The 24,814-nt window shown below is 49.8% G+C and overlaps 1 protein-coding gene across 2 annotated transcripts in view; it reads left to right on the top strand.

The window, feature by feature from the left end:
• The window catches only part of LOC135899582 (acetylcholinesterase-like), a 54,957-nt gene that overhangs the window by 25,303 nt on the left and 4,840 nt on the right, over positions 1-24,814 (top strand). Inside the window, exons 1-3 of one of the 2 annotated variants that reach the window (XM_065428894.2) lie at positions 7,250-8,056; positions 10,443-11,534; positions 16,036-16,463. In XM_065428894.2, coding sequence (XP_065284966.1) covers positions 8,015-8,056; positions 10,443-11,534; positions 16,036-16,463 — 1,562 coding nt within the window. In that variant the 5' untranslated portion in view covers positions 7,250-8,014. Of the gene's footprint in view, positions 1-7,249; positions 8,057-10,442; positions 11,535-16,035; positions 16,464-24,814 lie in introns of those variants that run through there. The other variant, XM_065428895.2, reaches the window with a different exon arrangement.

Raw genomic sequence — 24,814 nt, 5'->3', positions numbered from 1 at the left:
GTGGGAATGATGCAAATTTCGCAACCTATCGTCCATTCTGATCACTAAAGACATACTAAAGATATACTAAAGACTATCTCTCTCTTTTCATTGATTACATGAGTGCTCGTCTACTCAAGAGACGTGAGAACGGATGCGTGAATCGAGCTCATCGATGTCACGCCGTCCTTGAATGAATTCATTCGTTCAGAAGTTAACGCCAAATTATACAGAGCGGGAAATTTTTTGAAGGCCGATGGCTGCAATAAATTCAGCTGTTCCCTAATGAAGAAGCAATCCATCTCGCAAACATTTTTAAAGCAAGGAGCCCACAGTGTAAAACAGCGTATAGTCAACGAAAATAATAAGCGTACAACACGGGGAAAGGGAAGCATTCGCTATAGAACGCAGTATCCACAGTGGCAGCTCAGGCTTGAACAGAAACTCTCGGTGCGGGATTGAGACAGGCCACAGTTTCGAGCACCACTCCTTCAATAACTTTTTTTTTAAGATAGTCGGTAGACCTCTATGAGGGCATCCACAGAGCCACATTAGATTAGTCCAATTAGATTCTCGCAACGTAACGCCCCGTTCCACGCTTCGGTTGCGTCGCGGTATGCGTATATTTGGCTTTCCGTTAGGCAGGTTGCAGATCCGGCACAGCAGTGGTGGAACTATTTGTGGTATCGAGGTGGGCCACAAGTATGACTACAGTGTCTGGTGTTTGGGGCGCCGCCGGTGCAAATTCGACGGAGCACGATACACGGCCTCGCGACGCGGAAATCCTGAAGGGATCGAGAGGGGGGCTCCTGCTTAAAAAAGAAAAGTCTTCGTTAGAGCTGCAGAATACACGAATGAAGAGCACACACTTTCTGGCGCAACCAAACTGTATATGTTCTCTCTCGTTACCGCTGTCAGATGGGACTTCTTTTCCAATATACCCTGGTTCACGCTGCGCCGATCGCTGTCTTCTCATCGAATTTACAAGTAAAATAAGCCATAGGCGCGCCCGCGCAGTCGTTAAACCTTGGGAGTTTGAAACACGAAGCGTCGCAGATCACAAAGTATACGGATCGCGGGTTGACCTTGCGTACAAAGAGGCGCCGCGAAGAAGGCGTTCCCATCACGCCCACATCGGCGTCTACTGACTTTGGTCTTGGGAGTTCTGCGAGGAGTTAAACGGGCGCTCGCATACCCACACATTCTCCGGGTCGTTCCTATACGCTTTGCTAAGCGGTACTTCACGATCTTTCTTTTTCTTACTGCTCCTTCGATTCTATCGATTCTTGGAGTATCCGCCGTGAACGAAAGAAAGTGGGCAATCCTTGGCGCGATCGCCAGGTGCGATAACGGCGTGCCACTCGCCGTTATTGGCGTCGCGGTTCTGTGCTTTCTTTTCGCGCTCTTTTCTCGATGCTGGCGTTCAGCGGAGCGATGAAGGCGTTTTGTTCTGTTGCCGACTGTGCGCCGGACGGCATTGACCCGAATAGAAGAAATTCGACAGAGGCGGCGGTGCCTGTAGGGGGCCGGGGGACTGTCTCACTGCAAAGCTGGGCGCTTGTGTCCTCCGTACATTGCTATACACGTACTTCGCCAACCGTATCCAGGTGTGCGGAGCCGAAACGATGCAGAGCGAAAATGAGAGGTCGGACCTATTCTTTTTCTTTTCACTTTCCCGCACGCTGTCACTGTTGACCCTACATGGAGCGCTTTGGTTCAAGGACCTATTTAACGAGCACATATCGAGGAGAAATGTGGTTGTGGCATTCTTTCCGTGTTTGCGTATTAGTAATGATGGATGGAAGTAAGGTATTTGTTTAAATGACTTAGCCCGGTCATTCGTTCGCCATGTGTGAAACAACGCAGAAAGGCGACCTCGTTACACTTCTGAAGTTTTTGCACTCCTGGGCTAACGTCCGTGGTCAATGGATAGTTAAAGACCTTTCTGCTTTTTTACAAGCATTTCCCACAAATATCGTTACATTAACTTACGGTCTCATCGTACTGCGCCCACATTTACGCACAAAAGGGTTCTTATGCTGTAACATGTACATAAGGACAGATACAAGGCAATTGTAATGTCGGACAAATTAGCGAAGTCGGCCTGCCATGTAGCAAACAGCCCATAGGGACGAAAAGCTCAGTGAATTAGGCCCCTGTCGTTGACTGCGTTTTTGAGCATCTTCAGGTGGCCTGCATACACCAACATATGCAGACTAATAGCAGTGTGGTATATCTACTACATTCATGCGGAGCCCGAAATTACACATATATTATATAATATGCAATATACTGTGTAAAGTTGCAAGGTGGCGTTCTCTTGATAGTTCGCATCTTTATTCTTGTATACTTTATTTACTATACCCTAAGTAGTAACTATGTTGCAGTGGAATAAATGGTTCAGAGCAGGTGGCCTCGGTTGGTGTCGTCAGCTCTATTAATAAATGGATGCCCATATTTCTTTCAACTAGAGTAATTCGTTTTCCGTAAAGAGCAAATACATGAATCGGACCCGTTGCTTAGCGTGCAGCCCTTCGCGACCGTCTCGGCGATCGGGCATCTGCTATAGAAGTGACCCAACTTAGCGGTTCTCCGATAGAAGTACCCATGGCAAGTGGCCGGCATCGGTGATTGGGACATCTCTTTACAGGGCTCCGATATGTCTTGGGAGCACTTTACCCCTTTATTTAGAAGTCGGGCATCGTTCGCAGGATGTAACCGGTGTGTACACTTCTCGATAGCCGACCCATAGTTGACATTTTCTTCCTAATCCCTCCGATCTCTTTAACGCTCTGGGCCAATGAACCGTCTACTGTAGTAAATGTTTTGTCATCATCATCGTTCTATGGACCACCTGTGCCCGACTGTATAACCGATTAGAAATTTAACAATCTCTACTGGTTTAGGCAGTGTCGTTCAGATTATGTAATAGTTTTGCTTCCTTGTGAGTTAATATGGTGACACGAAACCGCCGACACGTGCACGGAACTACACTATGAAAGCCTGAGTCGTGAAAAATTACTTGTTTCCTTTTGAGCACGTAGCACGCTGCTTAACTCGGTGGCTGAGCACCTTACGTTACAGCGTGCCAGACACGTTGTCACGTTGGCGGAGGTGCGCATAATACTGTGCCTAATACTTCTAAAGAGAATGATACTGCGCATACGTGGGGTAGCATTGGTGTAGACCTTGTGCTAAACGGCAAAACCTCGATATATTTTTCGCTGTTGTGCGGCAAAATGATCTTGTACACCAGAACCCCATATTAAAGGTTCTAACGCATGCCCGGACTTCACGTGTGCTTGATTATACATTTACCTTTTATTTCACCTTCGTTTTTGTCACTCTTATGTTAATTTCATCGGAAGTAACAAGCCCTCAGAGGCTCGCCTCTTCAATTTTCTTTAAGTTTCATCTTTATTCTTATGCTTGCTGTTCGCGAGTTTATGTTGTGACGACGAACGTGGGACTCGTGTCCGGATGGACGCATTGTAGTGAAGTTCGACTAACGGAAGTAGCATCTGAGTTCGGCTCTCTGAGGCCCCGTTGTACCGAGCTGGCAGAGGATATGTGCAAACGCTAGCCATCCTCCTTTCTTCGACAAAGACTCGAGCCATAGCACAGTACCTGCCTTGACTAAGCCTGGAGTGATTAGAACCGCTGCACGTAGGCCCTGTTTCGGCGTATCTAGGAAGCTGCCGTTCTTTATCAGTTTGACGTAACTAGCGAAGGTCTTTGAAGTGAAGCTCTGGAGTGAAAGCCCACGGCTGTAGGTGACACTCTAAACAAGAGTAAAAGTAAACGAACGTGCTGCCAACAAGAAGGTTGACAAGCTTGACATACGACCAAGACCGCGTAGCGTTGAGTTCGACAGGCTGCCTCAACTTTTACTTCGCGCCGGCAGCTCCACGTCTGTATATTGTTAATTAGCCTTGCATGCGTCGATCAGGCAGCGAGCTAGCGCTCGAAGCTTACTCTGTCGAGAAGATCGGCCGTCGACACGATCTGGCTGCCCATCATTGTCCGATGCAAATTAGTGACGTCACCGACAGCGGTCTTCACTGCTACGATGTCAAACTGATCTCGTTCTTGCTCCCCTTCCTCGATCAAATTTGCGTAGCTACAGTGTATGTCGTAGGCGTCGTTCACTTGTTCGCGTGAGTGACACGCAGTTTCGGTCAGCGATGGCCGGAAGACGTTTGTGCCGGACATCGCGGCGATGTTAGGTTAAGTACGCCGGTTCGCATCAGGTCACGCAGCTAAGCAGCGTTCTGTTCGACCAGCGGTTCTGAGGGAGAACCCCTGTGAGTCATCTCCAACACCTGCAGAACTAACATGAATACAGTCCAAAGCATCCAAGTCCAAGCCCTCAAGATATGCCTCGGTCTACCGTGGAGTGCGTAAATGACTGAAGTTATTGCAGTCGCTCAAGATTACAGTACTAGAACGCACATTACCATTGAAACAATGCGTGAGCGTGCACGTAAAGCCCCTCGCCCGGACCCTTACTCACCACCCTCGCAAGTCTCCCTGTAGAAAGGCCCCACACGACATTCGGTGTTAGATAAATGCTTTATTAGCTCTGCAAAAGCGGTGCTCAAGCACCGTCGGGGCCGAAGCGAGGACGTCCGTAAGAGCAGAGGCGACGCCGGCCGTGCGCTGCACGCAACTCGAGCAAGGGGGTCGCGGCGGCCCACGTCGCGTGCGTGAACGAACGCGTGTTCCGTTATATCGCGCTAGAGGAGGACGACGTAGCCTGCTCGGCTTGCCTGAGGCCGAGCCGATGGGGCAATCGGGGTGTTGTCATCGCGAGCGTGATTGAGTTCACACAGCCATGCAAGCTCAGGTACGCAACGCGCGCGCGCGCGCGTGTGTGTGTGTGTGTGTGTGTGTGTGTGTGTGTGTGTGTGTGTGTGTGTGTGTGTGTGTGTGTGTGCGCGCGTCACGCCGTCGTCGCGCGTCACCGCCGTCTGCGCGACCAACAGAAGTGAAATGGAGGAGGGGTAGGGAAGTGTATTGACGTTACAATGTTGGACGATGACAGCGACGTTTTCTCCATTGCTTGCGCCACGCAGGCAAGCGTCACTTGCCAGAGGCGCCCGAGAGACAAAACGGCGGTTCCCCCCCCCCGAGGCGCCGCTGTCAAAGGGAACGGCGGGCGCGGTTAAAGGCCTCTGAGCGCCTCGCTTTGTGTGTGGGTTCATGCAGGCGTCGTTTGAAGAGAGTAGCACGTACAACCGCTCAGGACCCGAGCCAAGGACTTTGGTAGGAGGAAGCTCGCTTCATTGTGCCAGCTTATAGGCACATGCGGGTTTCAATGCACCGAAGGTTCGGTCTGAAGAAAAGAAAATTGCGCCGTTTGGTTACTGTTGAATTCTTTGAAGACTGGTATTAGTCGGCGTAGGATGGCAAGGTGCGGATAGTTTGCGAACATTTGGACAGGTGTTGCGAGTTTTGCATACTTCAATGAGTAAGTCTTTACCACCGGTCCGAGTGTGTCATATATTACACAGCGCTTCTCAGTGCATCAGTCGAAGCAATTTGAGGCGTAACCAACCACTCGCTGAATGGATATAGCGGTGGCTGAATGGATGTACTGCATGCTATAGGGCAGACATGTGAGGCACAGGCTGCCATGCAAGAAAATGTAAGAAAATACGTGATAATTGAGGTGTAAGGGTACATATATATGTAACATTCTATTGCACATAATTGCAATTTACCATGCACAAGTGTAAGGAAAACGACAGTAGGAAACCGAAGTACAGCGGCGATGTTTTCCATGTAAAGCTAAACAGCCTACTAGGGTCAGCTACGCTTTACCATTACGTGCATGGCTGTAAGGAACCTTTCGCGTTTTCATGCCATTATTCACCACAAAAGGGTAAAAAGGTGAGAGAGCTATACATCGTGGTAATCAGTGAGTCAAATTGAAATTGAAGTTTGATTGATCCATCAGTCACTTTTGTGATTCCAATAAAGGAAAGTTCATTCGCGCATCTCATAGTCAAAGACTGTAAGTCGGGACCATCGACGAAAAGTTATGGAAACCAAGAATTATGCAACCAGCAGGTGCACGTCGAAAAGTGCAGAAACTACAATGTAAGGAACATATGAAAATACGCGAAAAGCGAGAACGCTAACGATACGTCAATACGATTATAAAGCGGATCATAGCAGCAAGAAAGTGGGTGCTTAATAAATAATCATTTATAAAGTTCTAGAGCAGTGTTAATGAACATATAGTCGTTAATGCAGACGGTAAGCTAACACGTACACGACTAAATCGTCGTAAAGGCTGAAGTTAATTTGCAGCAATTAGCGAGAGTCTTAGGAAGATCAGAATGTTTGTTGTACAAACAAACCTTGCACAATTTACATTTGTCCGAATGCATACAGGACCCACCAGCACAGTGGGTGCCGTAGAACACCACGCGCACTATCTCCTGCTTGAAGTAGGTAAAGGCAAGGCGCAGAAGACCAGGACTTAGGAAGAAGAACACAAACGACAAGACGGGCGTTTGTGTTCTTCTTCCTAAGTCCTGGTCTTCTGCGCCTTGCCTTTACCTACTTCAAGCATGAACCAAGTAGCCCAAGCAAGAGTTTTACTTGAGCACTATCTCCGTCGCTGACGTTAGCCCGCCGTAACGCAGAAGCAAGAACAGATAATCAGTTCGGTGTCTTTCTGCACTTTCGCAACACGGTTGCGATCATCCCTTTATGTAACGGCTTCCCGCGATGACGGTGCAGGTGGACGTGCGAGCGAGGTTAAGGACAAAGGAGAGACGTACGCCACCCCGCACAGTGAACAAAGCACGGGAACGCCGAAGCACGCACATACCAAGACACCCATCCTCGTCTTCTCGCGACTCCCATTGCATATTGTAAAACGGCTCTTCTCTCGGCCGCTCGGCGGCGGAGTTATCACAGCGCGCGGGTCACGGATTCGACGCGTCAATGCGCAGCGAATCGCGTGCTCGACCGAGCATCGGAACGCCGGGAGCCTCACGCCACAGAACGCTGCGTATATACCGCATCGCGATCCTAACGGAGGTAGCTGGAGCGAGGAGACGGCAGCAGTGACCCCCTAACCGTGATTGCGCCGGGGCGCGGGCGCGCGGACAGGATGTCCCACCAACGGCGGGAGGGGTGCAGAAAATGCACCCCTTCCACTTAAGCTTCCTGCTGCTGCTGGGCTCGCTCGCTTTCCCAGTCCGGTGTACTACGTATATACGACGACGGAACGTTCCTTAGCGTAAGGTGTCCCTCGCCGGCCCAGCGCTTTTCCAGCAGCCGCTGGCGGACACGGCCACCGCGTCTTCCCCTCCAGAAGGGAAAGAGCGGGCGGAGGAACACCCTCCGGCGGGTCTCGCCTCCCCCAACCACTCGGATGGCTGGCGGCGGCCTTTCTCCACTCTCCCTGGCCGCGGCGACCGAACCGCACACACACACACGCGCGGCTTCTTGCGATTTCGGCGACTCGGATATTAATCCTCGCCGGTCGCCGCCACCCACTCCGAAAACTGCGTCTCCGTGCGCGCGTGAGTGTGTGTTTGTGGACTTTGGATGCCACTGCCATCACCGTCGTTTAGCGCGCCGACCGGCGTCCACACCCAGGCGTCATCATCAACCATGGAGTTCACACTCGTCGGCGAATTCAGCAGCCGAGACGGTACTTTTCTGTAGCGTCAGCGGCAACGACGTTCCTCGGCGTGACAGCAGCGGTGATCTCGGCGGTGGCGTGAATATTCGTCGCATTGAACGGACAGCGGCACCAGTGGAACTGGCTGCAGCATCTCCACGCTGAGCGGTGCCGTCGAAGATTCGACCTCGGGAGTTCACCCGTAGGGAAAACTACGACTGACCAACACTTGTGCCATAGCGCTGTGCGTACTTTGTTCTCCGTCGTTCCAGTCACCGGTGTGTTGCTGCTGAGCAGCTTCGTGAATATACTGTGCGGACGCTTCCGGAGGAAGAGCAGAGATGAGAAGAGACTGATCTTCAATTTTTCATAGACCGTGAAAGACAACATTGGATGCCCGCGTCGAGAGCGAGGATAACTATGCAAGTGCTTGGAGTGAGTTCCTTCCTTTCTATAGTCTGCCGGATAAATTTTGAGACTTTTTTTTGTTTTTGTTGGTAGCGCTGGTAATTTGTTGCTCACATAACCTGGAAGTGTCTTCCACAGGTACAGCAAATGTGGAAGTGAAACGTCGATAGAAAGACCTTAGTTTCAGTTGTGTTTGGCTATTTGTTTTGTCTGTACGTCTTGCCTCTTGAGCGCGTGAGTTCAAAGCACCGAAATGGCAGTCGCTGTTTTTAATTATTCTCATGTCGATTCCCACCGGATGATGACATTCACGTTTCAAATACCTTTACCAGCGGCAGGCCGTGAAACGCTATCTAACAAAAGCAACTTCACCTTGCTTGTTCTAACGTAACCTTTAGATCCATTGAAAGTCATAAGACCGTTAGCTGAGTGCTACAAAATGGCTCGGTCGGCATTCGCATACAAAGTGCTTGCTATTCTTGTGCCAAGTTCACTAGCACCATATAAAGTCGTACTGCGTTAAGCCAGCCTGCACACTAGCTGTCACTACATTAGAAACAGGCATTAAAGTATAGTAATATCGATAGCAATTCAAGTGTTTCAGTCATCAAACCCTTTCTTACTCAGCAGTTACTAACCCTAAATGGTTGCTCAATGGCTATATGCCCAACCAACACGCACGTCTTGGTAAGTTTTCAAAAGTGGATGTGGTCTTAGCTAATAGCGATTATCATCATCATAATTATCATCGTGATTTATTTTTTTCCTTAAATACCCTGATGGGACATTACATAAGGGGGAGAAGGGACAGCGTGAAATTTTACAATGCGTGATACAGCAAAAATGATATGAGCGTAAGGTCGGCTAAAAGGTGTCTGCTTTGAGCCCGACTTGCGTAGATGTAACGCGGTAGCACATCGAATGCATCGGGATGATTTACAATGCAGCCCACTCCGCAAGGGGACATGCATGTAGAAGATACGGGCCACGTGAAATCACGCGTATAGGTTTTCGCGGGACCGTGGATGTTTAAACACTCAGCCACACGCAGTGTTATGACGGTGAATTCCCTGCACAGCTGCCGGGCATGGCTATTCCGGAACTCTGGGGTGTTCAAATTAAAGGAGTGGCGGAGCGAAATATAGTTTAGGCTAGATTGGTGGGGTAACGCTCCTGTAATACGCTTACGCGTGAAATAGGTATACCTCCCACTTTTATTTATTTATTTATTTATTTATTTATTTATTTATTTATTTATTTATTTATTTATTTATTTATTTATTTATAACAGGAGGCTGATTCGTTTGTGAGAAGTCGCCATGTGCTCAGCGCCTGATGTTGCCTCAAATGAAGTGCTAGCTCAAATAAAGGGTGGATGTCTCATTTTCCCTTCATTAACTACTCCTCTCCACCTTGCGGGTTGCCGCAGAACTATTACGTCAAATCGCTAGCCCATTTGGATGTATGCGACTAACGTAGCTGCTAATATAACTTAACGCAGTTCATAACTTACGAAAGCTTCAAACTTAAAAAGATATTCCGCCTTATATTTCTTGTCACATGTCATAATAATACGTTCCGGACTTTGGTAAAGAAGGCATGGCGTAATGTTGATGTGGGGAAAGAACCTATGCGACGTTCTTATTATCTCCTAAGTATAGAGTTGTCGCATTAATTTCCCTAATAATTTAAGAATCCCAACCACTTTGCAATCCTGAGCTATTTTAATATCGCCGAAGATGGTAGGACGCTACATATCCATTAAAAACTAGGATAACCATGGCTTTCAGTTCAGAGTATGTCTTTTCTTTTTTCTCCATCCACGGAACAAGTGTCCAAAAATATGCAAGATCACTCTGAAGACCTCAATGAGAACGCCGTCTTTGCAGGACTGCCGCATTTTGACGCAAGCTGTTACAGTGAAAATATTGCCCATAAAATTGCGAACACATGTAACGTTTAAGCCCACACTGTTTTGAACGTAACTTTCCTATTCCGAGACGTGCCACTTACCGTCTAATTTGGCTGACTGAACGAGGACCGACTTTTCACGTCCTTCCCCGTGAGCCAAAACGTCGCGGCTTTATTCTTCGTCTCAGACGACACTCTGCGCTTCCTTTCGAATCTCAACCGGCGGAGACGCAAACGTTGTAACACACGCGAACAGACAAGGACGGCAGCCCATCTCACGTACGCACTCGTTTCCTCAAATTGCGCACCCCCCCAAAAAAATGAAGAAGAGAGGAACGCGACAGCGTGTGCGGCCGGCCTCCTCCTCTCCGTCTATCCGAGACTATTTTTATTACTTTCTTCCGCCTGCGGCGGGCGCGTATGTGCGTGTCGTGCACGGAAACGCTTCCCGCTACAAAGTCCGCTCTGCTTTACGTTTTCCCTTTCTTCCTTCCGCGTACAGAGGAATGCGATCTCGGCGATTCTCCTCGGGGCACTGTTGGCCGCCTTGCGAGTCCGCACCGCCCAAGGGATTCGCCCCAAGGACCACCCGGTGGTGTCCACCAGATCGGGATACGTGATGGGCCGGACCAACGTGTTCTTCAACAAGCCCATCGACACCTTCCTGGGCATTCCGTTCGCCGAGCCGCCTCTGCGGGAACTCCGCTTCCGCAAGCCGACGCCGGCCAAGCCGTGGGAGGGCATCTACAATGCGGTGCAGGCGCCCTTTCCCTGCCTGCAGTACGACACGTTCGTCACCAAGAACATCACCGTCGACGCCTCGAACAGCACCGAGGACTGCCTCTACCTGAACGTGTGGACGCCGGCGCTGCACTGCAACACCATCGAGAACTGCGGCGCCAAGAGCGTCATCGTGTTCCTCCACGGCGGGGGCTTCGACACCGGCGGGAACAGCTACTTCTTCTACGACGGCACGCAGCTGGCAGCCCTGGGCGACGTCGTGGTCGTGGTTCCCAACTACCGGCTGGGCGTCTTCGGCTTTCTGAGCGCGGGCCACCCCGACGCGCCGGGAAACATGGGTCTCCTCGACCAGCTGGCGGCGCTCCGGTGGGTCCGCGACAACATCGTCCACTTCGGCGGTCGTCCGGAGTCGGTGACCCTCATGGGCCAGAGCGCGGGCGCCATGTCCGTCGGCTTCCACATGGTGTCGCCGCTCAGTCGCGGCCTCTTCAAGCGGGCCATCCTGCAGAGCGGTAGCCCCTACCTCCTGCAGCCGGCGAGCCTCAAGGCGGGCGTCGAGCGGGTCCAGCTCCTCGCCGAGGCCGTGGACTGCGCCGACGAGAACGTGACGCTGTCCAGCCACCGGCATCACGTGCTCGAGTGCCTGCGCTGGGCCAACGCGTCGGCCCTGATGGCGGCCAACAGGGAGCTGAACGTGTTGAACCCGGCCAGCTACTTCCCTTCTTACGGAGACGAGTTCCTCCCGGAAGACCCGCGGGCGCTCATCGAGCGCGGTGAGGTCGCGGATGTGGACGTCATCATCGGCACCAACAGGAACGAGGGCAGCCCGTTCGTCAACTACTTCATGGTCAAGGTCAGAGATTGAAACGTGCCTGACCTTGATTGTTGCTTCGAAAGGTCGGCGTAGCATCGCGCTATTGTGCGAATTTTTCTCAAATTTCTTTTCTTCTTTCACCTTTTATTCCCTTTACCCTTTCCCTAGCACAGGACAGCCAGCCGGTACTTACGTCTTTCCTCCCCTTTTGTATCTCTCTCTCTCTCTCTCTCTCTCGACAACTCGGCAGAGTTCCCACAAAAGTGTACCGTTGAGGTAAAAGGCGATGCGATGACTCCTGTGAAGAGCCGGTTCTCACAGAGTAATGGCCCCTTTAGCTTAGGTTTATTAAAGTTGCATATTACAGATGTTACCGATGCTCGTATGTTGGAATGGCACACACACAAAAAAAGAAACAATTGCGGTGTCTTCGGATTGTGCCGGCTGTAGTAGGGCTTCAGTAGGCCTGAAGATTAATATGCAGAAGACAAATATAATGATTAAACTGGCAAGGGAACAAGAGATCAGGATGGCCAGCCAGCCTATAGAGTCCGCGAAGGAGTACGTTTGCCTAGCAATTACTCACAGGGGGACCCTGATCATGAGAAGTAAATTTACAGAATAATAAAATGGGTTGGAATGCATATGGCAGATATCGTGAGATCCTGACTAGAAGCCTACCACTGTCATTGAAAAGAAAGGTATACAATCAATGCATTCTACCGGTGCTAACATATGGCGCAGAAACTTGGAGATTGAGGAAGAAGCTCGAGGACAAGTCAAGAAACGCACAAAGAGCGATGAAACGAAGACTGTTAGGCGTAACGTTAAGAGACAGGAAGAGAGCGGTGTGGATCAGAGAGCAAACGGGGATAGCCGATATTCTCATTGACATTAAGCGATAAAAATGGAGCTAGGCAGGCCATGTAATGCGCAGGTTAGGTAGCCGAGAGAAGTGCACTCGAAGACGACAGACGACTAGGTGGGGTGATAAAATTAGGAAATTCGCAGGCGAAAGTTGGAATCGGTTGGCGCAGGACAGAGGTAATTGGAGATCGCAGGGAGAGGCCTTAGTCCTGCAGTGGGCATAAAATAGGCTGATTATGACAGCTAAAAGGCATATTGTGTGAACAAATTATGTGAAATTTGGTTTTATGCTTGAAGGCATCCTGATATTATGAGAAGATGTGTGCACGAATTCCGCTCTTATCTGAACAAGCACCGCGGTTGTGTGAAACAGCACATGCGTTTTATTGTAGACACACGTACTACACGTTTCATACAATGCTTCTTTTCATTAGACGTTTTGCAGTGCCGCTGCGTGGGCGCTCCCACTGACTGCCGCCTGGCTTCTCCTTCCCATAGCGGACGACGGGCTGAGTAAATTCAGAAAAGGACTGTTTTCGCTTTGTGGGTGAATTATTATTCGCCAGTGATTCAAAGTTTGAATTGAAAGCGTAAACCGAACGTAAGTGCTCGTTATAATTTTTCCCACGCCCTTATTTTAGCCCGATGACGGTGAGCGAATGCTGGTTAACCTCCTTGCCTTTCCTATCTTCAAATTCACTCTCTCTCTATCGGTGAGCTAATGTAAGCCAAGTCTGCATGTGCGCATGCACCCTCCGATGAAGCGATACTCCATTACGCGTACTTTATTTTTCTTCTGTTTTTTTTTTGTAACAACAGATAGCTGTTACCACCTCAGAATGCTTTGTAATCCGTATTGAACATGATGTGCGAGAAATCTCTCTATAATATTGTTTTCAGTGTCGTTAAAGATGTTTCTCCGTCGTTCTCACTGCCTCTCGCAACCATCGCGACTCCTGATCTTGCAAGACTGATGGTTGCCGGTCATGCATAAGAAGCGATGAGTCAGAGCTATATATACACGAATACCTGCCTACTTAGCTAACTTCCCGTTATATTAGCTTATAGGTCACCGAGTTGGTCACTCGGATAAAGAAAGGGTGCAAGTAATCGAAATTGTGCGCTTAAGTTGCCTTGGTCTTTCGAGCTTCAGCGAAACTGCACTCGGTTAAGAACATTCCGTCATGCTTTATGTGCTCACAACAAAATTTTCAGTTAAACAAAACCTTTTTATTTCTGTTCTTGCCAAAACGTAGGGAAATGTGTTTACGGGGGAGACGGTCTCACGTTATCACGACTCCATGCTTGATTCCACGGCGATTATGCATACATGCGTCGGTGTCCTGACTCATCGTCTCGTCCTGCTAATAGAATGCGCATTACCGGACGCGAAATCCGCGTTAGGAAGCACGATAGTGCGGTGACGTCAAACATGCATGTATAAGCGTGAGTGCGCTAGCTCATATGGCAATCACATCGGAGCTAAACATCTTTCTTTTTTTTAAGTTCATTAGCCTAATCTGTAAAAATGTCCATTCATTTATGACAGACAACACGTGAACTTGCGTTTTATCTTGTTGGCAGTGCAGGGTATACGCTGATACCACTTAGTGAGTGAGTGAGAAAACTTTATTTCGAATCAGAATGATTCGCGTCCAGCGAGTTAGTGGGCTGCGGCACCCGCCGAGGTTACGGCCAAGAGTTCTTGCCTCTAGGCGGCTTCCTTGGCCCGCTGGACTGCCCAGAGTTGGGTCTTCCAGGTTCGAGCTGAGCACCGCGGCTTGCCTTCGGGCGCGGAGGCTGTCGATGGAGGCTTCGCTCGCATTGTCCTGTATTAGTTTCTGGCATTCCCATAGCATGTGTTCTAGCGTGCTATGAGTATATCAATACTATATATCACTTAGTGTTGGCGGATAGTAGTAGTAGGTTAGTAGTAGTAAGTGGTTCTTTATAGAATTATATAACGAAAAAAAAAATGATCAACCCTTTCCTTACAGGTAAAGGGAGGTACGCGAAGCTTGTCCTGCGCGCACCTGACCTTCGTCACGGTTAAGTAACCCACAGGTAACGATGCCGGATTGCTTCGGCATCCAGCTGCCTCAGCTCGGGTCCTCTTCCGTTGCTGTCGGATTGCCTGCGCTCGGGCGGTTCTAACGTCTGGATTGGCGCCCGACGGCGAGCCCTTTCACGGGCGAGTTCTTGTCGCCGCTCGTCGAATGCTACCCGTTCCTCGGGGCAACGCACAACGCGTGTCCGTTCCAGCCGTTTCCTGAGACTGAATTGAACAAAAACGAAGCCGGCACAGTGCGTGCGACACCCTTTCCTGCCCTTTCCCTCCCCTGCGGAAGCGAAACGGCTCAGATTGGAAGCGCGCGTGGCGTTAGCGCGCGCCTATGTAGCTGGAATCCTTGCTAACGACTCACGCTCTGGCGCCGGCGCAGCTGTCAACTCACCAAACCGCCCTTTCTTTCCCGCAGCTGCTATGCTCTGGGAACAACTGGTCTTTTATCGCGTGACCACGACGACGCCACTTATGACCCAATACAAACTTCGCTTGAAGAGAAGCGACTGAAATTACTTCACTGTAACTTTTTAGCGCAGTTTGCTGACACCTTAATGTTCGTCAGCAATAGAGGAAAGGCGGAAAGGGAATAAAAGGACACGGCGAAAGGATAGCAGAGAGGATAAAGCAAGGAAACGACACTATTTACGTATATACAACCAAGCGACTAGGTAAGCTATTACCATAGTTCGCTTGTGGAATTACTTCCTCGATATAGCTTGTCACCCAGCCTCGCACATCGGCGCTGTTAGGTCACGTATAGTGTAGCCGGGTGGCGAATCCCTATAGCTCGAGGAAGTCTCAATATGTTTTGTGAGCTGCATATCGTGCGCAAGTAGGTTTGCTTTGACTTTTCCTTTCTGATTCTCAGATTCGGACACAGATCAATCTTTCTCCACATCAACCTCTCTTCATGCAGATACAAATATTATGCTCACCGCTGTAATTCGACGTTAGGTCTGGGTGAGTGGACCCCTCTGACAGCTTGTTCTATCCGTCTAAATTTCGTCTCTTCTTCCCACACGTCATGCCGGAAGAGCTGGAGCTTGGAACGGTCCGTCAACTCTCTTTCGCAACCTACAACTTACCCTCTGGTGGCAGCTTCTCGGACGGAAAAGAAGCACACAAAAACGACACCACAAGGCTATTCTTGACGACGAAATAACTTATTCAGATTCTGCCCACTGCCTGAATGGCTGTTTATATATAGCTCTCATCTGCATCCTTACGCGCGCGCACAGTGCTCACTCTGCCTCTTTACTCTTTTATTATCCTTTTTTCTAACCGCTAGTAGGGTAACAAACCGGAAGCTCGTCTTGTTGACCTTCCGGCATTTTCTCTTCTTTCTTTCACTCTGCCAATTGATATCCAGTGGTATAGCTGTTTGGTGCGTCTGCCCCCCCCCTCCCCCCCCCTTTTTTTTCTGGGCACCTTTCAGCGCCGCTTACGTGTGTATATGTTCTCCCAATTTTATCTTTTCCTCTTCCTTGTGTCCTTGTTTTTCACGTTCTTTTTCGATCAAGCGTTTCAACCAAACTTGCGGAGGTCGTCGTCCTTATTTCTTGCGATTTGAAAGGTGCCTTTCTTCTGTCTTGTACTCTTCTACTCAAGGTTCTGCGCCAAGAGGACCCAAGGCTCTTGACCCGCGACGAAGTGGGCTTCTACCTCATCCTGCTTTTTCACCACGTGTTGGGCGAGAGTCCCCGTGAGGTCACGTCACACTACCTGCGTGACGTCAGACCGGAAGACGGCCGCGGAGCGCTGGCGGCCGCGGGCGACGCCATCGGAGACTTCCTGTTCCAGTGCCCGGTCAACTACTTTGCCGAGAACCTGGCGGCGAGGAACCGTACGGTGTACATGTACTACTTCGACCACCGGCCCTCGTACAGCTGGTGGGGGGACTGGCTGGGAGTGGCCCACTTCGACGAGTTCTTCTTCGTGTTCGGAACGCTGTTCCGAGACATGCACATGTCCACCATGGAGGAACTCGAGTTCAGCTCGAAGCTCATCCAGATATGGTCTACGTTCGCCAGGAAAGGGTGAGTGCGACCGTCACGGCCCATTCTCCAGTGGGAAGGGATGCAGTAGCACTGGTGATATCGTAGAGGTGGCCTTCCTGAGCACGCCAGTTGGAGTACTGGGCCAAAGCCTTCCGTGTATAAGTGGGTGTCTTGAATTACATCACAAAGCCCAGGCGCCATTATACACCAAGGAAAGTTACAACTTGCTCATAACTGAGCTGATTGGTACATGCTAATCTTGTGGTTCGAGCGGCGCTCACAAGTAAGCGAGGTCCACAGAGAAAGAAATGCCCTGCATGTCTCGCGCGTTTCTTGTCTGTTGTCGTGGTTTCTGGTGAGCGCTGCGTCAACTATATTTTGCAGACCTTTATTTCTGGTCGAGAGTTGTACATTAGTACCATAAACGAATTATGAAATGGTAATTACGCAAGATAAATTAGCACGGTAATTAATGAATCATTTGTTTGCTAAACTACCCACAATTCCATCGTATCAAAGGCGGTATTACAGGCTATTCGCTAAGCTTCTCGCGCCTAAACCGGGATTTTGAAGAATATCAAGCTCAGCGCAGCAAAACTCAGCGCAGCAATTATGATGCGTTAGAATTTGGGTTGTTAGGTATTAATGAGGACTTTATAAGTATGAGTGCACGGAGAACCAGGATTTATGGGCTGCTTAAGATTTGGAGAAAACAGAAAGAGCTGAATTCGGGCAAGCCGGCAACGCCCGAACGTTTTGGTCCGTCGCAGCTTATTGCGCAATGCGCAGCCGTTATCGCACGTCAGTATATACACTTCCCAAGCTTATTCCTGTGTCGTGCATTTCGCGACTTATGGCGCACAACTCGCGGGGCAACCGGTGCATGTTTCTCGGTGTCAAGAACATGCCGCGGGCAATCCCGACCCGCAAAATGCGTTTCTCGTTCGCGCGCTGAAACGAGCGCGAATGCAAATTTCGCGCCGAATTCTAGGCCACGGCGTGGTTTATACGTATACGGTGGCCGGCCTCCGTTTTCGGTCCGTCCCTTATTCGGGGCAGATTGCTTATGCGTGCGCGAACGTACACGCACGCGCGGAGATGCAAAGGAGGGAAGAGAAATGTCTGCCGACACGCTCCAAAAAAAAAGGAGGGCTCGGCAACCTTGAGAAGTGCGCCTTTTCGTTTGTCGCTTTGACGCTCAGCGTGTCCGCCACCGCGCCCGAAGAGTGCGTCGCCGCTCTCCCGCTGTGGCGCCCACGTCGCCGCAAGTCCTCGCCACTTAAGCCAAATCTGAAGAGCCGCGGTGGCTGGAAAAGAATTAAGCGCCTCGTCAGCCGAAGGACGCGCGGTCGGCAAAACGGTCGTTCCGAAAGCATGTTTACGTTGCTCCAACTCCTTCGATTCGCGCGCCCCACCACACGCTGTGCGGAAATGGTCGCACGATGATTAACGGCCATGCCGAGACGACGCTTCAATAGCGAGAGCCTCCGCTTGTCACTCCTGACGCTCTTTCTTCTTTATCTTAATTATTACTCGAACGGAATGAAGCGTGAGTGGGAGGTCATTAACGTTCGAGTGGCAGCCTGGCAGCGCCTTCCTACGCGATCTCATGATGGTCACGTCCGTGAAAAGAAAGCGAACGAAGATCGCGCAGGAGCGACGAGGAAAAACTCGAGCTCCACGAGGAAGAATGTCTGGCGAGGAATTCCCTCGCAGGAGAGCCGGATTTAGAATTAGCGCTCCCCTGCAATGTGGTTCGCGTGCCTTTTAGTCTCTTGACTAAGGAGGTTAGCTCCCAAACGACGAGCCAAGGCCTAGCCCTCGTCTGTGTACGTTTTTGTGGCGTACATCTGCTGCCACTCTGCAAGTTCCTGACGTCCCACGCCCGGTTGCTTTCGTATTAGTCTTTCGCATTACCCGCTTATCGCTGATTTATCATCCCGCATACTATAGATAAGTGTCAAGTTGGTCATCATAACGAACGCAATGCCACGATGGCGCGTGTTTGCTTGCGGTGTTAATTCTGAGACGTTCCACGCCCTCTCTGTTCATTCTGCTCATTGGTGCCAAGAAAACATGCACTCGTCAAAAATAAAAGGAAAATGAAGAGCATTGGCACCAGTATGTTTACTCGCCAGACGAGGTTTCGTCGAGCACTTGAATACATTCTGCTCATTCGTAATCCTCGGGACGCGCATTAATTACGTCGCATATTTGATAACACTTGTAGCCATGACGAACATCAAAAGGTAACCAACCGTGTCTGCCAGCTCACTTTTCTGGATGGGACATGCGTTCATTATTCAATCGTTTCATATCCCTCTCTCGCAATCTTCAGGCCACGCCAGAATATCCAGTCTGTATACCAGATGACTGTCACTATCGCCGTCATATAGCAAAGGCGACAGAATTATATTACGCCGTCAAGCTGTCTATGCAACGTAAAAAAATAATGAAAGAAAAACGCCACGATATTGGACTGCGAATGCGGAAGTAGCGGTAATACATTGCACGTGCACAGAGCTTAGAACCAGTTCGGAGACAACTAAAGGGTTAAACGGTCAGGTGAAAGTCAGAGCCGTGATTCATTCTTTTACTTCTCTCGTGTCCAACTTCTGTTTTCGCGCTGATAGTTCCAACAAGCTAGCCCGAACCTGCTCCCTGCTTAACTAAATGGTTGCACAGACACGTTTGACGTTGCGCTAGGGCGTTGACGTGTCACAACATCGCACAAATGCCTGCAGAAGTGAGAGAAAAGAGATCGGCAGCCATCCGCGGCTCTGAATGCGTCTATTGCTACACCATGAGGCTCTCGCAGCGGAGGGTGCCATCTTCTCAAGAACGAGGCATTCTTTATGCGCATAACGTCGCATTCGTTTCACTACAGTACTTTTCCCTGCGGTGGCCCCCGAGATACATGTGCAGGCAGCCGCCAATCTCCGAATCCGGCGTGACGCACAAAGCTCCGCGCAAATGGCCAATCCCCGAAGCGCGCCCGGCTTGGAGCTGCACTTCTCTGGTGACGTCATTTCAGGGTGAGGGGCAAAGTTTTATTTTTCTTCACACTACGGTGCATGAAGGGGAAGCTGAGAGTGAGAAGGTGTCCTGACGACGACGACGACGACGACAACGACGACGACGACGACGACGACGACGACGACGACGCGATAACTATTGCGATTGACAATGAGGACGACGACCCCGGCGTAACGGAAAGGCCAGACGGACGCAGAACACGCAGTTTCGAGCCTTTAACTGCTGTCGCAGTAAAAACGTGGTACTGCCTGAACGCTGTCAAATTGTCAGGTCTTGTAGTGGCGGCCATGAATCAAACACTATACCAAAACTGAATTTAAGATCTGACCCTTTATTCGGCGAATGTGCACGCAGGAAAACAAGCAACACTAGAATCACAACCGTGTAGGGGGCAAGCACCAAATTGAATTGGCGCTTCAAGTCCGTCCGTGTATCACCGTACATTCCAAAGTGATCGCTGATGCACGCGTACATTAGAGAATGTACTGCAATGCTATTCGCGTCGGGCGCCCGATCTGATAGGACGCGATTAGTTTGCTGTATAACTGGCGCCAGCTAGCACTCAAGAAAATTCGGACCCACCGCGATGGCTTAGCGGCCATGGCGTTGCGCTTCTACAAGCCCGAGGTCGCGGGTGCGATTCCCGACAGTCGCACTCCGAAGGGGGCGAAATGCAAGAACACTCGTGTGCTCAGGTGCACAATAAATAACCGCAGGTATGGTATGGTATGAAGAACTTTATTGGGTCCTGAAGGTCAACCCTAGGTTGACGCGGGCCGCTCCCACGTTGGGACTGTCAGGCCGAGCCCTCCAGCCACACCGCGGGCCTTCTGGACTGCCCGTAATTGGTCAGAGAGTGATTCACTATGTAGCATTTGCCGCCACCACTCTTGTTCCTTGTCACAGTCTGTGAAGACCGCGGGGCACTGCCAAAGCATGTGGTCAAGAGTAATGATGCCATTGCACTTATTACAGTTGATGAAAATTATTTCGGTATCTCCCACTATGGTGTGCGTCAAACCAAACCATGGGTGTGGTTCTCACGCGTAAAAACCAAGAAATACAAGAAAAAAAAAAAAGAAACGCAGATAGAGCAGGTGCGTTTTGCGCCGAGCGATAACTTAATTTTGCTAGCAGCGATAATGACGTAAAAAATATTCACCAGCAAAACGCAAAACAATGTGCGTGCGACAATATTGAATATGCGGCAGAGCTCATGCGACTTCGACACTTCACACCAACGCCGGCCCTGTTTATTGCGCAGAACTAACAACAACGTTGCCTCGAGCGATCTTGTCATTCCTTTCACGCAGCCGTATAGTTGATCGCTTACATTAGTTGCCTCCTGACGCAGACTGACAAGCGCCGTTGGAAACATTTCGTATAGGATCCGTCACGTCTGTGTGTCCCTTGCTGTCAACCTGTCAGATATGACAACCTTGCCGAGTACGCCTGTGCGTGCACGCGCAAACTCAGCGACGGCAGCAACTTTCTTCGTTTGAATATTCAGCAGCCTCCGTTCCCCCGAGACATTCGGTTGCGTGCTCCTGATCGCTTTGTTGGTTTGCGGGTACCGCCACTTAATAAGATTTCACTGCTTCGTAATCCCCTGACAATCGCATACTTCAGCACACCGTCGCATACTATCGGGCTTGATTTTTAGCAGATCTATAGTATAGGCTGTGATGAATAACTATCCTAGTTTCGGCTCACGTAGAAGCTATAGCATCTTTCAAGAAAGTTGCTCGTTTGTTGGATCGTTCTTTGACTGATGCGCGAAAAGGTGGTGAGCAAAGTGGGCTATACAGTAAAAAAAAACATATCTGTATGAACGTATTGCAGTTTCTTTTTGTTGGTTTGCAAGCCGCTCTGTTACGTAATTGTGCAATCTATTTTTCTTCGTCAGATGTGGTTCGCACATGGGGGTGGGATTGGGATACATCCAGAAAGCCAGATGAGGCTGAGACATCCTGAGTGAAATGACTGTTTTTTTTTTTTTTGCTCTGTCTTGATTGTGGTGGCACCGGCTTGGCTTCGTGCACCTCAAAGCTTATCGGCCTGGCATACTTCATGGGTGCAGAATTAGGCATCCCCGTTCGTAGTGCGAGCTACGAAACGCGTGCCTCCTTCGAGACTCGTTTGAAGATGAGCAGGAGACGCTCTGATTAAGAGGAACACGCGGAGCCAGTAGAGGTGTATTCGCGTAGTTGCCCTCAGGGCCCGTATGCGCAAAACAGATCGCACGCTTAGGTTCGCGGACAACTCTCAGTGGCAAAGAAGGGAAAGCAACAGAGGTTAGAGCATGCTGGAAATAGATTCATGTATTCGCGCACTGCTTTGGCCACTCATGTTCTAGAGGCCACTCTAGAAAGGTAGAGCTCCTACACGTACCTGTGTGTTACTGCTTCAAGCCATCCGGCGGTGTTTGACAGCGCTTTCTGTTTCGGTTCAGCAGATCCTGAATCAGCGTAGCTTTCTACTTGCGATGGTTTCGCATTTGCCCAGTCGCGCAAGAGGTGGTGGTAACAGCTTTATTGAAAATCTGTCAAATTCGTGGCCTAGGCCTAGGCCGCCCACGAGGAGGACCGGAGATCCTGTCTCCTCGTCGCGCAAGAGTGGTGAAAAAATAATATTCGAATGTAACACTTAACCGTGTATTGTGTGTTACTTTATTAGATGTACCGTAGTACGTAAGGTGTTTATTATTTTATTTTCCACAGAGTAAATAGACAAACGTGAATGAGACTGTGGGACTCTACGTGACGCGATCGCTTGCCCTTTATAAACTTCCCAGAAATGTCGCAGAAAGTTGTCTGCGAGTACAAAATAATTCGTAAGAACAAGGAGCCGCCAGCCATGATAACGAAAGTATTAACGAAGGCGACCTTTCATACGAACGTTTTGTTACAGAAGAAAATATTTGTTAATACGATACGAGTGGCTGACTCCAGTTGTAGCTTTTACTCTAGAGCGTTCCGTTGTTGTGCAGTATAGTATAGTAACCCCCCCCCCCCCCCAGCTTCCACCCACATTCCACAATCCTCTCTTTGTAGCAGCTAACGCTATGTAGAAGATGTGCGACATTGTACCGTTTTCACGACGGGCCCAGGTCGAACAGGTTCTCTTCGTCGGAGTAAAAATTTAATTGTCGTTTTAACATGTACTACGTGACATAGACATGTACCTACAACTACGTAAGCCGAACCATCGGTATGTCGTAAACTCGCGTCGAACAGCCGGAGTAGAAATCATGCCGTATAGCCGTCATACTATCGTCGTCGTCGCTGTCTTGCTGCTGCCGTCACGCACACACATCCTTGCGTCACACGCACACAACTACTCGATTTATACACGCACGTTAGTCCAGCTGGTAACGCTATGTGGAACCCTATCCAGTGCCGGATAATCAGCTGCCTGCAAAATGCTTCGCGTATAACATCGATACCCAGAGAGTGTGGAATATGAATAATTTTTTTAGGCACCGTTTCTTGTTTCGCTGCGTAGAGAACAGAGCCGGCCACCGTCACATGTGTATTGGGGTTGTATAGGTTGGGTCATCTATAAGCCACTTCGTTATATGAGCCCTGTTTTGTGTGTGAGATATTCGGCGAGACGAACCCTCCTTGCACAATACAGCAGCAGCGGCCACGGTCAGTATAAAGTCTGGCAAGGTTCGGCTAGGAAGCTTTGCTTCAAAACTCGGCTTAAGTCAGGCCCTACATGTTGAGTTCTGTTAAGAGTTTAGAGACTTGGACAGAACTGCGCAGAACTGGCAAACGATGACCGTTCCTCGGTTCGAGGAGCTCCTGCCTTTTGTTGGTTGCTTGCGTAACGCTCATCTTGACAGCGGTACACGGGAGTCGTTGAAAACATTTTGTGCGCCCGCGGCTGCCTGTGAGTGGGGCGTAGCAAACGCCATTTCGGAGTACTGAATTTTCAGTAGCTGCCAACGCTAGTGGAATGAGAAAATGCTCGACTGGCGGTTTTGAATGCAAACGAGGAGCGCACGCCCGCTCGAGGCTTATCAAAGTTCGTTTACTGTCCGTCAACGCAGCGGACGAGAAAAAGTCAATTATGTGAGGTTGGGCCGCAAGCGGGAGGGAGGGGGAGGGGTTGTTTCGTAATGTTCTCAATGTTCGAAAGGCTTCCCGCTGTTCGAGGCGATGCATTTTGCGGCGCTGTCAACTGGCAAGAAGAAAACAAAAAAAAGAAGTACATACAGAGGTGAATTGTCCAGTAATGCTGAAGGCCGAGAGTGATACATCCAGTGATTTAGCGCTCCCTGAAAGTGCCTACAACTTTTTCCCCGACTTAATTCTTGCGCAAGATATAGCCTTGTATTCATGGATAAATGCTTGCATGCATGTAAGTGTGAAAAATGAAAATAAAGTGTAAATGTGAACAAAAAAATAAAGACGGAACTCACTGACTTGGTACTGTCGAATTTATATGTACTTGAACAAGTGGAACTCGAACCAGCTAATTCATACTCGTAATGTCCTTGGACCTGAGAACTAATTACACGTGGCTAGCAGAGTGCGGTTTACTGTGGGCTGTCTGGGTTCATTTGGATAGTGTGGTACATAGAAACGGAATAGAGACAGTGTAGGCATACATACAGATTCCTTCTAGGCCCTATAATACGGGGAGGGGGGGCGAAATGCAAGAACGCTGACGTACTTAGATTTAGATGCACGTTAAAGAACCCCAGAGTGAAGAAAATAATCCGGATCTCCCACTACGTCGTGCTTAATATTGTGATAGGGGTTTCGGTGCGTAAAACCCCGGATGTCATTATACTGGCTGAAACCCACCCACACACACACGCGCACACACAGACACACACAGGCACACACGTCTTTGACTCACCGTCTCGAAATTATCTTGTACTGAGGTTTTAGCACACGCTATCCCTTACTCAACGCTAAAGAAATCCAAAATGCTCAAAAAATTGTGCGGTGTGGTCAAATTTGGACGAAATACGCCGTCACTTACACCTCCCTTGCCCGAGCGCACACACGGGCAAGCGCAGATACGCGCGTTCACGAACAGAGCGCTATATAGCGTGTGTTACTCTTCCGGCGTGCCCCGCGACAGCGTCGAGGACGGCTAGGTCGCCCAAAGGAAAGGAAGCGATTGTCCTGCGAAAAGCGTGAGCTCTCTCTCTCTCTCTCTCTCTCTCACACATACACACACACACACGCACACACACACACACACACACACACACACACACTTACACCCGCCGTGGTTGCTCAGTGGCTATGGTGTTAGGCTGCTGAGCACGAGGTCGCGGGATCGAATCCCGGCCACGGCGGCCGCATTTCGATGGGGGCGAAATGCGAAAACACCCG

The sequence above is a fragment of the Dermacentor albipictus genome, chromosome 4 (assembly GCF_038994185.2).
Source record: "Dermacentor albipictus isolate Rhodes 1998 colony chromosome 4, USDA_Dalb.pri_finalv2, whole genome shotgun sequence".
In the NCBI taxonomy this organism is placed as follows: Eukaryota; Metazoa; Arthropoda; class Arachnida; order Ixodida; family Ixodidae; genus Dermacentor; species Dermacentor albipictus.
The sequence above is the reverse complement of the archived record's forward strand: the minus strand, read 5'-3'. Positions and strand labels throughout refer to the sequence as shown.